The 13,389-nt window shown below is 42.5% G+C and overlaps 1 protein-coding gene across 6 annotated transcripts in view; it reads left to right on the top strand.

Annotated features, from left to right (window-relative positions):
• The window catches only part of GRIA3 (glutamate ionotropic receptor AMPA type subunit 3), a 275,024-nt gene that overhangs the window by 210,479 nt on the left and 51,156 nt on the right, over nt 1-13,389 (top strand). For all 6 annotated transcript variants that reach the window (XM_081808311.1, XM_081808310.1, XM_081808309.1 and 3 more), the window contains one exon: nt 6,186-6,384. In XM_081808311.1, the coding sequence (XP_081664437.1) occupies nt 6,186-6,384 (199 nt within the window). The remainder of the gene's footprint in view (nt 1-6,185; nt 6,385-13,389) is intronic.

Here is a 13,389-nt window from a genome sequence, read left to right as displayed (position 1 = left end):
ACCACATTTTAAAGTAGAACTATCAACTATCAGAGCAGGAGGAGATGTCAGATAAATTAACCCAACTGCTTCTGTGTCCTGAGGACAGAGGGGAAACAGCCTTCGCTGAGCTCCCACCACGTATGGGCGCTTTTCCTCCATTATCCTGTGGATTTTAATCCTCCAAACACTGCCGCCATGTGCTTGGTTTTAAGTTGAAGAAGGTGGCGCTCGGGGTAAATAATTGGCCCAGTCACACAGCTAATGGCAGAGCCCATATTCAAACCTAACTCCAACTCCACACCCTATGCCATTCCACTTCATGCTGCTTTTTTCACAACAGAGACAAAAGAACCCTATGCAGAGAGATACTGTGGTGGAGGTCAGGATCAAGGGGTTTTAAGAGCCAGCAGTATAACTGTTCCCACTACCACACACTGCCTCCCACTCCCGACCTGAAGGTGCATTTGCTTGTTCCATTCTTTTCCTCATGTGCGTGCCCAGGACTATTTTCCAGTCTCCCGACCTCCGATGAAACTCTGCCGGCGCCCGGGCTGTTAAAGAAAGTTTTAGGCAGTGAGCACTTAAAATGCTGCCGGGTGTGGGTCCACTCAGAGTAAAAGAGTGGGAAATCAGCAGTGAGACAGCATGCGGAGCGTCATTGTATTTCCATCAAATAAAGGTATTGTCAGGGGCTTAGAAGCTTAAAGAGCCCGTGTCAATATTAGGTTTGATATTTTCAACTACTCCAGTTGTTCGGAGTGAACAATTCAGCTAGAGGCTGAATTGCCTTTAGAGAGGCTAATCAAGGTGATCAGCTGAGGTTATATCCATATACAAACTGATTTGTTTGGGGCAGTCGGGAGAAGAAATTATGAGGAGATTCCACTCAACCCTCTTGCGCCAGAGGGGGATGGGGAGATCGGCAGTGGGTGTAGCCAGATGGAGGTAGCACGTAGGGGTTAAGTACGCGGGTGCGGGATTTAGTCTCACTGGATTCGCAATCAGCTTAGGAGTTGTGTAACTTGGGGCACGTTACTAAATCTGGCTAATTCTCAGTTCCTCATCTGTAAAGTGTAAAGCATAGTACCTGGCATACGTACAGTAAGTTCTCAGTAAAGGATAGCCATCCTCCTTATTAAACTGGCTGCTCTTCACCACCCTAATTTCACAAATACTAACAGTTAATATTTTACTTGCATGTGAGTCCCTAAAACTCCTTGGGAATACAGTTGAAATTGTAGGCAGTGCCACATAGCTGATTCCTGATGAGAAATAACCAACAACTTGCCTTCTTGAATCCATATAGTACCCTCCTTAAGGATTACAGCTCGTGCAAATGTTTTGATTGTATATTCTATAATGATTTACTGATATTGACAGAACGTTACAATTTTTTAAATCTGTCATTTATTTCCTTTGTAAAACTTGGATAGAACCTTACTGAGCAGTCCAAAGTCCGAGTCCTTCCAGACAAATGCTCCCCCTGCTGACTCTCTTCGAAGCTGCAGGGCCATCTGAGGGCTAACTAAGTTGAAAATGGGAGGATTGGGGGAATTCTAGCCGAGAAACTGGAGGGGACACGCTAACTTGAATCTGATTACTGTGTGCATATTGTTCCAAAGGCATTACTCTTCTCTAATTCTGCAAATTATCAGAGACTTGAGAGGAGCAGGCAGGGCATCTATCCAGGTTAGTTGACATACAGATCTTTTTGTCAAACGGAAAATACAAGCCAAATAATAAAAGACACGAAGGGTATGAAATGAATGGGACCAAAGACTACAGGATTTGGGAGCTCCATTTTAAACAATAGCCTTTCCTTTGCTGATGTCTGACCAGAGTCTCATCCTACTGCAAATTCCCTTCAAAGTAGTAGTGATGTGGGGATCAATTAATGATGTAATAGCAGAATTTTTATTGCAACCATTTTATGACTTTTCTGGCTGAAGGCCATAGTTCTCAGTCTTCGGGAGATGGTTTCTTATTCCCATCAGAAAATACTATACGAGCCAAAGATTGATTCTGCACATTTTTTAAAAATCTGTCATAGAATCGGCATTGAATAGAGTGTAGAAAAGACACATACTTTGGAAGAAAGAATGGGGCGAGAGAGTGTGATGAAGAGTTTGTGCACAAGAGAAGTGGTCACAGTTTCAGCTCTTGATCTTGCAAAGCTAGTAAAGTGCAGATTTCAAAATTTACTTACAGGCTGAAGGTTATAGCACATAGCTCACTTTTATTATTATTCCCGAGGTCATAAAATACATTTTATTATTAACTTGGAAACTCTACTTCCGTATGATTACAGATAACAAGAGCGTTGTATATTATTTTGTGGTGTTTTATGTCGTTTTTCTCTTGTTGCTAATCTACTTTCATTCACTTCCTCTTACATTTCTTCAAAAGGTACGATATGCTCCTTATAATGCATTTTTATAAATACTAAATGTGCAGCATTTTATAGCCATTTCATTATGCCAACCTCAAAATCTGTCTTGTGCAACAAAACTATTTGAAATGAATGTTAAACATTTTGAAGCTGCATTAATGGAGGGGAAGAAACTGGAAAATGACAGGTCTTTTTAACTCAACTATAAAGTCTTGTCTTGTTTTAATAGATCCTTTTAAAAATGTCATGGGGCTGACCCATCAGTCACTTTTTATATAGCCTCTGTGTGAAATGTGGGTTATTAAATGGCTCTAGTTTCATTAATGAGAAAAGGGAAATGTAAAAATTCTTACAGAGCTTCTTCCCTGTGAGTTCCACTGTACCTTTTCTCAGTGAAAGGATTTAGGCATTCATGCCATAAAGGAAAGAAAGCGGTAGAAATTCCACCAAGACTCTTGTCAAAGCTACTGCTGCCTTGAGGGGAAAATGTTGAATGCAAGCTTGTGCATTTCACACAGATTCCAAGGAAGCTCCTTTTCCATCTCTGCTGAGGCTTGTGGATACTATTATACCATTTCTATGTGAATATTCACCAAAATTCTCCATGCACATAGGAATATCATCATATTAACCACACAGTTGCCCGAGTCAATAGCCATGTATACAAGAGGCCACAAAAATGACCATTTTGCATTTAGGTTTATTTTCAGTCATGTCAACAGCCAATCTCAGCTAAGTCCTACAGATCAACCACATGATTATCTGGGTCACCTATTATGGTGGCCAAATAACCAGATTAGCATGGGCAGGCTTGATTTTAGATCATACAGACGCAGTCCATTAGCCTTGATAGAATGGCACAAGTGCAATTTCCATAAATTACTTTATTTTTCTCCCCATTTCAAGTAGACAATGCATAAACTGCCACTGGTATTTGCAGCAGCTTAATACACCCCTTTCCATACCAAACCATGATTCTGGAAATACTCCAAAATCAGTTCTCCTCTTGGTCTCAGGAAAACCCCATCATTCCAAATAAGGATAGCTTCCCCAGTTCCATTCCAAATGAACAACAGATAATAAACAATAATTATCCAAACATGTTTGCTTTTCCTACAACTATAATTCTCAGTTATTGTCAGAAAATTGCATCATCTGTAATGTATACACCATTCTGGATTTTCTTAGACGAACTATGACTGTTTTGTAGCACCAAAATGTGGGTATTTCTTTCCTATTTTCTAAGTATAGTTTATTTATTTCCTATTTCTCCTCTCCATGCCTCAGTCTCTTTATCTGTAAAATGCCTCTGTTTTCTAATCTGCAAAAATAGTACCTAACCATAGAGAGGAAGGATTGAAAGAGTTGACCCATGTGAACCCAAAGCAATCAGAACAGTCTGGAAGGGCTCAGTAAGGGTTAGCTATTATTGCTATCATTTTTATAACCCTATTACTACAGATGCTACTTTGAAATATTAATCTTTTCTGTGGTAAAATTATTGCCAGAGTCAGATCAGTCGAGGATAAATTAAATATATATGGCAACAATGAAGAAAGACTATAAAGGTCTAAATTCCTAACTGAAATATCCTGTAAACGTTTAGCATTTGGACACATTCTTTCTGCCTCATCCCAATGTTTTTACCTCTTCTGATTAAGAGGGACATGTTCCCAGAGGAGATACTGAGAGAATATAACCCTTAGTTAGAGAAATCCGTTGCAAAGCAGATTTTCACATCTGAAAGGCAGAAAGTGTGTTCAAAAATAAAGAAGGAAGGGTGGTTTTAAGCATCCAGGAACCAATAGGAATGACAGACTTCAAAAAATCAAGTAGCTTTGTTTTAGTTCATCAATAAAGAACACCATTTATCAAAACACCTGCCAAAACTATTTGACCAGAATGTAAAGTCAAAAACAACTGAATTTTCCAGAGGCTAATAAAAGTTTATCTTGGGACACGGGAATTTAAATTTGCTTCGAAGTGGTCAAATGCCAGTACAAACAGAGACGAGCTTGATTTGCCGGCTTTCAGCCCAGAACTGCCCTCTTTCCCACAGAGCCTGGGGATGTGCCAGGCCCCTGCGCCGATTCTTCCCTTCATGACAGAGTGGGTTCTTTTCCTGCGAGCTTTTCTGGGCATGGGAGAGCAGAGCCTAATCAGGATGGAGCTCTGCCACGGAGAGAACTAGCCTAGAGAGAATGTGGCGATGTTTTATAAAACCTAGGGACCAGATTTTCATTTCTGCAGCCAGAGCCAGCCTTCAGCAACACTGTGAAGGAGACGAAGCTGCCTCTGAACGAGCCGAGCCGCATCCCATCCCTGAGCATCCGGGGCCCTCCCTGGCCCCTGACTCCCCACAGACCCTCTCCCTGGGCAGCATTCACGGTACAGGACCGTTGCTCCCAATCCCGGCTGCACCAGCGCTTTATACATATGCTACTGCTTCGGCCTAACCCCGGCCCCGGAGGGTCTGATTCAGTTGGTCCGGGGTGGAGCCCAGGCATTTTTGTGCATGTTTTGTTTTCTTTCATCTCAAGCTTCCCAGATGATATTGATGTGCAGGCGGAGTCGAGAATCATTGAGGTAGGAGAACAATATTCCTCAGCTTGGTCTGCAGACCACTGCAATCACCAGGGATGCGTCCGAAGCTCAAGTTCTTGAACACTCAGATATATCTGAGTCTGCGTGTTCACAAACACCCCACGGAGTGCCAAAGGCGTGGCTACCTTTAAAGAACCAAATGTTCCCCTGTGACAACTCACCCGTCTTCTGTCCCATTCTCTACTAATTGGATTGGCTCATCCAAGATCACGTGATAATAGGTTCTATTGAAGTTACTGGTTAACATTTTGACCAAGTCTTCTAAAGAAAACGCAGAGGGTGATTCCAATCCGAAGAATTTCTATGGCAGGCTGGTGAGGATGGTTTTGTTTGGTTATTGGGGGTGGGGGGAGGTAGGGGTGGAAACAAACCTTTTAGTGCCTGGCAGATTCTATTATACAGGTAGTTCCCTACTTCACTTGAGGCCTGTCCTGTGTGCTAAGGCTTGGTTTGTAAAAGGGGAAAGTTTTGATCCCTGGAGTTAAGCTCCTGAGCTCCACTAGCCATTTCTATTAAGATCCTAATAAATATTATCTCATGGCTCCTTGCCTCACGGGTGACCAACTCCACAAAATGGCAAAGTCTTTATTAAATTTACTAAACTCAGAGTGAAGAGTACCCCTCCACTGACCCATTTCTCTTCAAATATGTGAGGCTTTTTGACTCTGTGTTTCTCCCATGACATCAGCTTACATCAGTGGTTCTCAGCCTTGGCTGTACCCCGTAATCACCTGGTGAGCTTTAAAAAATGTATGTCTGGGTCCCACTTCCCAGGCTCTGATTTAACTGGTGTTGGGTAGGCCTGAGCATGAGATTTTTTTAATGAAGATCCCGGGTGATCCTACCGTGCAGGCTGAGAACCGCTGGCCTTAAAGGAGGTGGGAGAGCTCACACGGGAAGAGAATCTGATAAGTACAGTTCTTACATGTAAGCAGGAGCTGGTAAGAAGATATCTTTCCTAGGATTTTAAAAAAAATCCTGCTTTACAAGCCATAAATGCCCAAAGAGCATTATCCATGTACCATCATCATCTGTCGTCATGACATGGAATGCTGTGAACTTGTTACTTTGGTTTGGTGTTTTAATTCCCTGACATCATCTACGTCAACTATCCTGAAACCACTTCTCTTTCCAGAAATAAAAATACGGATTTTTTTAAACTGAAATTCGGCTCCTCCGGGTCTGGATTGGTCTTTGTTTTGTCTCGTAGGTCGCTGTCCGGGCGCATTGTCGGAGGGGTTTGGTGGTTCTTCACCCTGATCATCATTTCGTCCTATACTGCCAATCTCGCTGCTTTTCTGACTGTAGAGAGAATGGTCTCTCCCATAGAGAGTGCTGAAGACTTAGCTAAGCAGACGGAAATTGCGTATGGGACCCTGGACTCCGGTTCGACAAAAGAATTCTTCCGAGTAAGTGCTTTGCCATGAATTGGGCCGGCTGCTTTTTATTTTATCGTCTTCTCACAAAGGCAAATTCACAGGGGTTTTAAAGGAGGGTGGGGAAAGTGTGGGGATGTTATCAAAGCAGAGCGTCTTAAATACAGCACGGCTTGGTTGGTGACCCAATTCGTTGTTGTTGACAACTAAGACTTGTGTGCAGCATTACAAGGGGCATATTGAGAGCGCAAGTCTCGAATTCCCAGGTTTGAATCCCACCCCTGCCACACAGGGATTGTTTGTCCTTGGGCAAGTCATTTCACTTCTGTCAGCCTCCATCGCCTTGCTTGAGAAATGAGGGGACTGAACTAAATAATATGCGTTGTCCTTTCTAGCTTTTACGAAAGCATGATTTTATTATGTCTCAGCAGTTCACAGAAGGTAGGTACATGGCTCTGCCTAAGACTCTGAGGAGTGACAGACTCTCAAATTGCATATTCTATTTTAGACAATGGTTTCCTATTGAAATGTTTTATGCTTGTTTCAAGGATTCATATCCATGCTGATAATTCAATTTTCAGGGAGGCTGGTAATTATTTAAATTTCTTGAGTACACTTATTCCACGCCCACCACCCCATCATCGGCCAGATCTTAGTGGGGAAACAGCAAGGTGTTCATGAGCAGAAGTTAGTAAAGCTGCATAAACACTGCCAAGAGGAAAGATGAAAGGAGATCGAAGCAGAAAATTATAGAAAGAAAATAGGATGGACAAGCCACTTTTACATAAACTATCAAGATCTTTGTTCTATACCAACTGAACTATAGGAAAGGCCACCAGCGGAGTGTTTAAGAACTCAAATGTTGCTTTAGTTGCCCCAAGCAGGAAAGTATGGTGATTAGAAAATGAGCCCATTCTATACATTACCACTGCCGGCTACTGTCGCCAGTAAAACTGCTTATAGCAATGATCCAGAAGCCACTTATGTAGTAGGTAAAAGGGAAACACTTAGTCTCTCCAGCCAATAATCAAGTTATTGGATGGTGGGTCTAATTACTGACCTTTCCTCCAAGTCCAGGGTAAATAGATGTTGGTTCAAAACCAGCTTATTTCAAGAAATCAGTAAGAAATAGATTTCTGCATGTATTATCGTGAGCTTTGTCCAATTGCTTCCTGGGAAACCAGGAGTACCTTTCTTAAAATTATAGCAATTAGCTAAAAACTGTTTTCATTCCCTAAAAAAGAAAGCATTAGTTCTGGGATGCTTTCAAGAATTCTCAATGGCTCTGGATATCCCTTTCTCACTTCTACCACTGTTTACCAAGCAGATCAAAATCCCCAGCCAGGGAGAGGGGCCCAGTATTGGAACCACCAATGAAGACCTTTTGGAACTAAGCTGGCCTTGACCCTCACCACTATGGCAGTCCCAGAAACTTATCTCGGAATAATCCCCTGCCTGCATGAAATCATTCGCATGTTTCAGGGCAGCAAGCCAGGGATTTCCATCTGCTGAGTAGTCAGCACATAATCAGCTCCATGGCAAGCTGGTTTTGGTATCAACCTTCAACAGCATCCCAATCGGCATCAAGTTGCTGTATGAGGTAATTGATCACTTAGGCTATCAAGACACCAGACTTGGACCCTCTGATAAGAGATACGTGTTCCATTGGAAAGCATTTTACCTTCAAAAACGATTAGAAATTAGGAAGGTGTGCTTTAAATGGTAATCGATAGATGGCATCAATTCCCGTTAAGCTTTCAAAGACCATTCATCCATACTGCCAGCAAAAGACCTCTCTGGGAAGATTGATTAGCATTAAGACTGGAAAGCGTGACCAAATAGTCATTGTCCCCATACCCAGACCCCACCCCCGCCCATGCATTTTGTGTCTTTCTCAAAAACCAGGAAAGTGTCTGCTAATCCATTCAATGATGGTTTCATTAAAAAGCATCATATTACCAGAGCCAATTTTAATCAACATCCAATTCTGAACATAGCTATTGCCACATTCTAATTGGTTTGCTGTTTCTAATGTTCACCAATTCCTAGTGACCTTTACAGCCAATGAGTAATTCGTATAGAAATGGAGTTGTTATGAAAATCTGATTAGAGAGGGAGCTGGATATTTCTAGGTATAAGAAAATGGAAATCATTTTCTAATTCTCACGCACCACTTTTCTTTTTCTCCAAATGGTCGCTGGTGACAGCATTAGGATTCTGTGGGGAAGTTCTTTCAGGCAGCACACAAAGGTTGATGATCTAAGAGTGAAACTGAGCAATCTAGAAAAATCTACTTTTTTAGCCTGCTTGTATTGAAAATGTCACGTAGACCTAACAAAGGGTAAGGTTGGTATTCATATAATCAGGGCGGGGGGGTGCCAACGGAAGCCATCTGTCCTCTCCATGTTCTCCACTCCACCCTCCTTGAACCACATCGATCAGAGAAGACAGCCAGCCAGAACACATCATCTCTCACTCAGGGACTTCACTGAACTAGCTTGTCACCACCTTCCCCCACCCCCCAATGATCTCAAGGCAGTTTTAAGAACAGTTACTCCACCATGCTAAGAAAAAAGTGAGGCCCTCCAATGGCATGCCTTCTGAACTTTAGAGAATAAAACGAGATCACATGCAACATTTACAAACATAACATGAGCTCATTTCTTCCGATTTTCCTACATACTAAAACCTCAGGGACCAAATGGTAATACCATAAAACAGCCTGGGGCCAACCCTCTAGTTCTTCCACTAAGAGAGAGAAATAAATAAAATACAATTCCTTTCTAATTGCCCTGCAGACATTTTTACTCATCCTGGATAAGGCTGCCGTTAAAATGATGGTATTTTAAAATGATTCCTTTGTTTCTCTCATTTTCCAGCTATCCTTAGCTGTTATCTGACAATCACTTAAAGTCACGGGCACAGAGAGGCCTGTTCCATCAGGAAAGGTTGGGGAGGGGGCGGGACTGAGCAAAATGCATGCAGCTGGAAGAGACTTCTGAAATATTACCATCAGCCCTCTTGGCTTGCAAACTGATTTCCTTAGACAGCAGCTCCAAAACGAAATGTCCCAACCACAGTGGAAGTACCCATGCTAACAAGCCAGTTGACAGCTTTATTGTCATTGCCCAGGAAATGCCGCTATGATTTCGAAAGCTGCGCCGAAATGATCATTCTCCACTAGGTTTTGGAAATTTAACCTGTTACAGACTCATGTTAAAAAAATAGCACTGGGAGAAAAAGCAATTCCAACATTCTCTCTGCCTTCAGACCCCTAGCAATATAATGAGATGACTATGATGCTTGATTTCTTTTCCAGAGACTTGGCCGAATCCCCACTGAAGGTAGTTCAGGGGATTAAAGGAGGTGTTTTTGTTTTTTTTTTTAAATGAAATGTTTAATATGAATTTGAACCCCTTTAAGAAATTAAACATAAAAGGAGAGGAGTGGAAAGAGAGTGAGTTGCTCTAGGGCCCTGGGCAGGACAGAGGAATTGAACTTCATCTGGAGACCACGGTCCTCTGACTTGCAGACGTTGTACGCCCCGTGTAGCACAACTGAATTACTCACGGAAATTGTTTTGTTTGAACACAGGACTCTTTGACTAATTGTCATTGGTCATTTAATTTTTTTTTAATTCAGGCTGCAAATGAAGAGCCCTCCAAACTGATTTGAAAAACAGTCCCTACTAATAGTATTTAGATCCTGCTTACACATTCAGAATCTCTCTCTCTCCCCCAGCCTCTCTCTCACACACACACACACAAGAATTTTCAATTGGAGTCCACATGTCAACATTTCTCAGTTACCTATTATAGGGCTTTTGAAGTATATGGGGAAAGGGGAAAAGTCTCCCCACAGATGCGCCTCTGCTGAGTATGTTGACCTTTTGACATGGTCAAGAAAACTAACCATGAATCTTTATGCTTTGTTACAACTGAGCTATGCACACAACAGACCTCCCTAACCCCATAACCCAACCCCTAGCCTTAGGAAACATGTCAAAATATAAAATCCTTTTGTTAAAAATTTTCTCACCAAGTACTATGATGAATTTGCAATTTTGAAAGACAATATACTTGGACAACTGCAACCAGATTTAATTGGTTTGAAGACACATATGATGAGACCAAATGTTTGAGGACACAGCCAAACCACACACTAGGGACAACATAATAGCAACAACCAGAGATGAGTTGACATCGAGGGATGGCAGGTCAGAGACATTTGTGGTACATACCACTTGACAGTTTTTCGAAAGAAAAATTTGTCTTTTAATTTTGACATGGCTATTTGGATGCCACCTTATCAAAAACAGTCTTATTTTCCTATGTCGTACACGACAAGACTCCTAGACCTCAGAGGTCAAGACTGGAGGTAGAGGCGCAGGCACAAGGAGAGGATGCTGAGGCCTGACCACATAGGCCTCTGGAAGAGGGAAAGGTACACCCAGACAGCTGTTGGCTTTTCCCAGCCCTTGGCAGCCAGGGATCTGTGGTTCTGTAGGTCTTCCTTGCATGCAAGTCTTGACCTGGGTGGAAAGGACACCTTCCAAGGGAGTGGAGGTTGGTTGACCTGACAACTGCCCACAACTGACAACACACCTAATATCTGTCTCCAAGAGAAAGGAGATAATGTAGCAATGAAGACAGGCTAATAATAATGCCCTAGATTCTACTGTGTATTCTTCACTCTTTCAATAATAACTCTTTTTTTGAGCATACTCCATATACCAAGTTCCAGGCTAAGCACTGAGGCTCCATCTCCGTACACAAAATTAAATTTCTGCCTGTCTTTGGCCAAATCACATGAAAACACCTAGACAGGGTTTTCCACCATATTTGGAGGTTATTTCGGGGGACAGACTGACCTGAAATATAGGCATGTCAGGAAACTAGATGATCACACCTCCAGGGCAGCTGACAGTGTTTAGTTTTATGTTGCTCCTTCCCCGCACCTGCCAATCTGTGGGTACACCCCATGGTGAATAACAGTAGGGTTAATGATTCTTCACAACCCCAACACGAAAGTCAGGTAGGTAATGAATAAAACAGAAATGGCCTCTACCCTCTGGAAGCTCACAATCTAGCAGGCTGTCAATTTGCAACACCTATTCACATACATTACCACATTCGATGCCCTTGACAATCCTGCAATGCTACCAAAACAGGTATGATTGCCCCCTACCTCATGGAGGAAACACATGGGGCAAAATGGCTTTGTGGCTTGCCGAATGTCACTCAGCTCCACGGGGAAGAGCTAGAACTCTGAGTCCAGATTGGGTCCTCTGTCCATCCCATCTCACTGCCTTTCTGGCTTTAGTGTTCACAGAAACAGGGGGTGTTATGCATGAATCGAGCCTCTGGTGCAGCACATGCTAAGGCGTCTGTATTATCTCCTCGTTGATCTTTGTCTTTATATCCCTTAATGGATCAATTAGAAAAGAAAACCTATACACACTTTTAAATGACATTTTCCCGTGCTCTGACAACCTCAAAAGGATCCAAGATAAGATGGCATAGAAAAGGAAGACATCCATAAAACTAGAGTGAATGCCACAAACACAGCAAACGGCTATTATTCACAGCTGATTATAGTTTCTGATATGCCAAGGGTTATGTTGTGGCTGGATAAAACTGGAAAGAAAAAGAGAGAGGATGAAAATGATTTCTGGTTCTACATCCACTCATGACTTTCTTGTTTTTCTTTGGGTAAGAAGCATTTGGTCTCAGTTTCCTCATCTATCAAGGGAATGTTCTCTGCTTTACCTTCCTTATAGGGTTAGTAAGAGGATAATATCACAGAAAGATCTCTAAAAGTAGGAAGGGTTCTGTAAGTCCCAGGAGACTTTTTTTTAAAGATTTTACTTATTTATTTGAGAGAGAGAGCAGGAGGAGGAGCAGAGGGAGAGGGACAAGCAGACTCCAAGCTGAGTGCAGAACTTGACGCAGGGTTCAATCTCACAACCCTGAGATCATGACCTGAGCTGAAATCAAGAGCCCCATGCTCCACCGACTGAGCCACCCAGGCGCCCCAAATCCCAGGAGAGTTCAGAGGAAGGGCCCAACACTAGAACAATTAAAGCGTAAAGACTCCCAACAAGGCTCTGTGGAGACATGAGGGAGGGGTATTTCCCAAGAAGAAAAGAAGAGAAAAGAAAATAATCTCTGCTGGCTCAGTGGAAGAGAGGTGGGTTTCTGCCTGGCTTTGGGAGGAGAGAGAAAGCTCGCTTGTATCCTCCCCCTTCCCCATCCTCCTGATCCCATCCCTACCCCTGTTACAAAATACTACTCCTGACCTCATCTCTTAGTCCATTTTCAGCCATTCCTTTGTGGCCTGCAGATTCAACCACTTCACCATGCACAAGTCAGAGCTGCCCTTGAAGACCACCTAGAACCTTCAGGTGCTTCCAAGGGGGCATGCAGGCCATCTGCCCAAAGTAACCAACCATATGGATTTCATTAGCATTTCTCTGTGAGTCCTCCCAGGTAACCTACTTGCTTATGAGAGCATTTCACAGCCCAGAAAGCCTAAGGGAGTCTTCCTTTTCTTTGAGGCTGCCAACTCTCTCAGACAATGCCAGAGTAATTAACACCACACAGGATCCCCAGGATCTTGGGGAGAACTCTGAAACTCTCTTCCCTAGAGTAATTCACCTCAGGATCTCACTTTCTTTCCTTAGCTGACAAAATCAAATCCCCTCAGCGCTTCTAGTTGGAGGAATTGGGCCCATCTGTTCAATTAGACATTCCTTGAGTTCACCTGGCAAGCTGACGCAGGTTAATTATTAAATTCTCCTTCATCACCATGCAGATGTCTAAAAACTTGACCATCAGGATCAAGTAAAATTTCAACTTCCTGAAACGCAGCTAACAAAAATATTCGGTCAACTAGAATGGTTGGTTGCACTCTACTTTTTTTTTTTTTATATATATATATTTTTTTTATTCTTATGTTAATCCCCATACATTACATCATTAGTTTTAGATGAAGTGTTCCATGATTCATTGTTTGTGCATAACACCCAGTGCTCCATGC

Source organism: Leptonychotes weddellii, chromosome X (assembly GCF_054177405.1).
Source record: "Leptonychotes weddellii isolate Sample4059 chromosome X, ASM5417740v2, whole genome shotgun sequence".
In the NCBI taxonomy this organism is placed as follows: Eukaryota; Metazoa; Chordata; class Mammalia; order Carnivora; family Phocidae; genus Leptonychotes; species Leptonychotes weddellii.
Note: the sequence above shows the minus strand (reverse complement) of the source record. Positions and strands in the feature narration are given on the sequence as shown.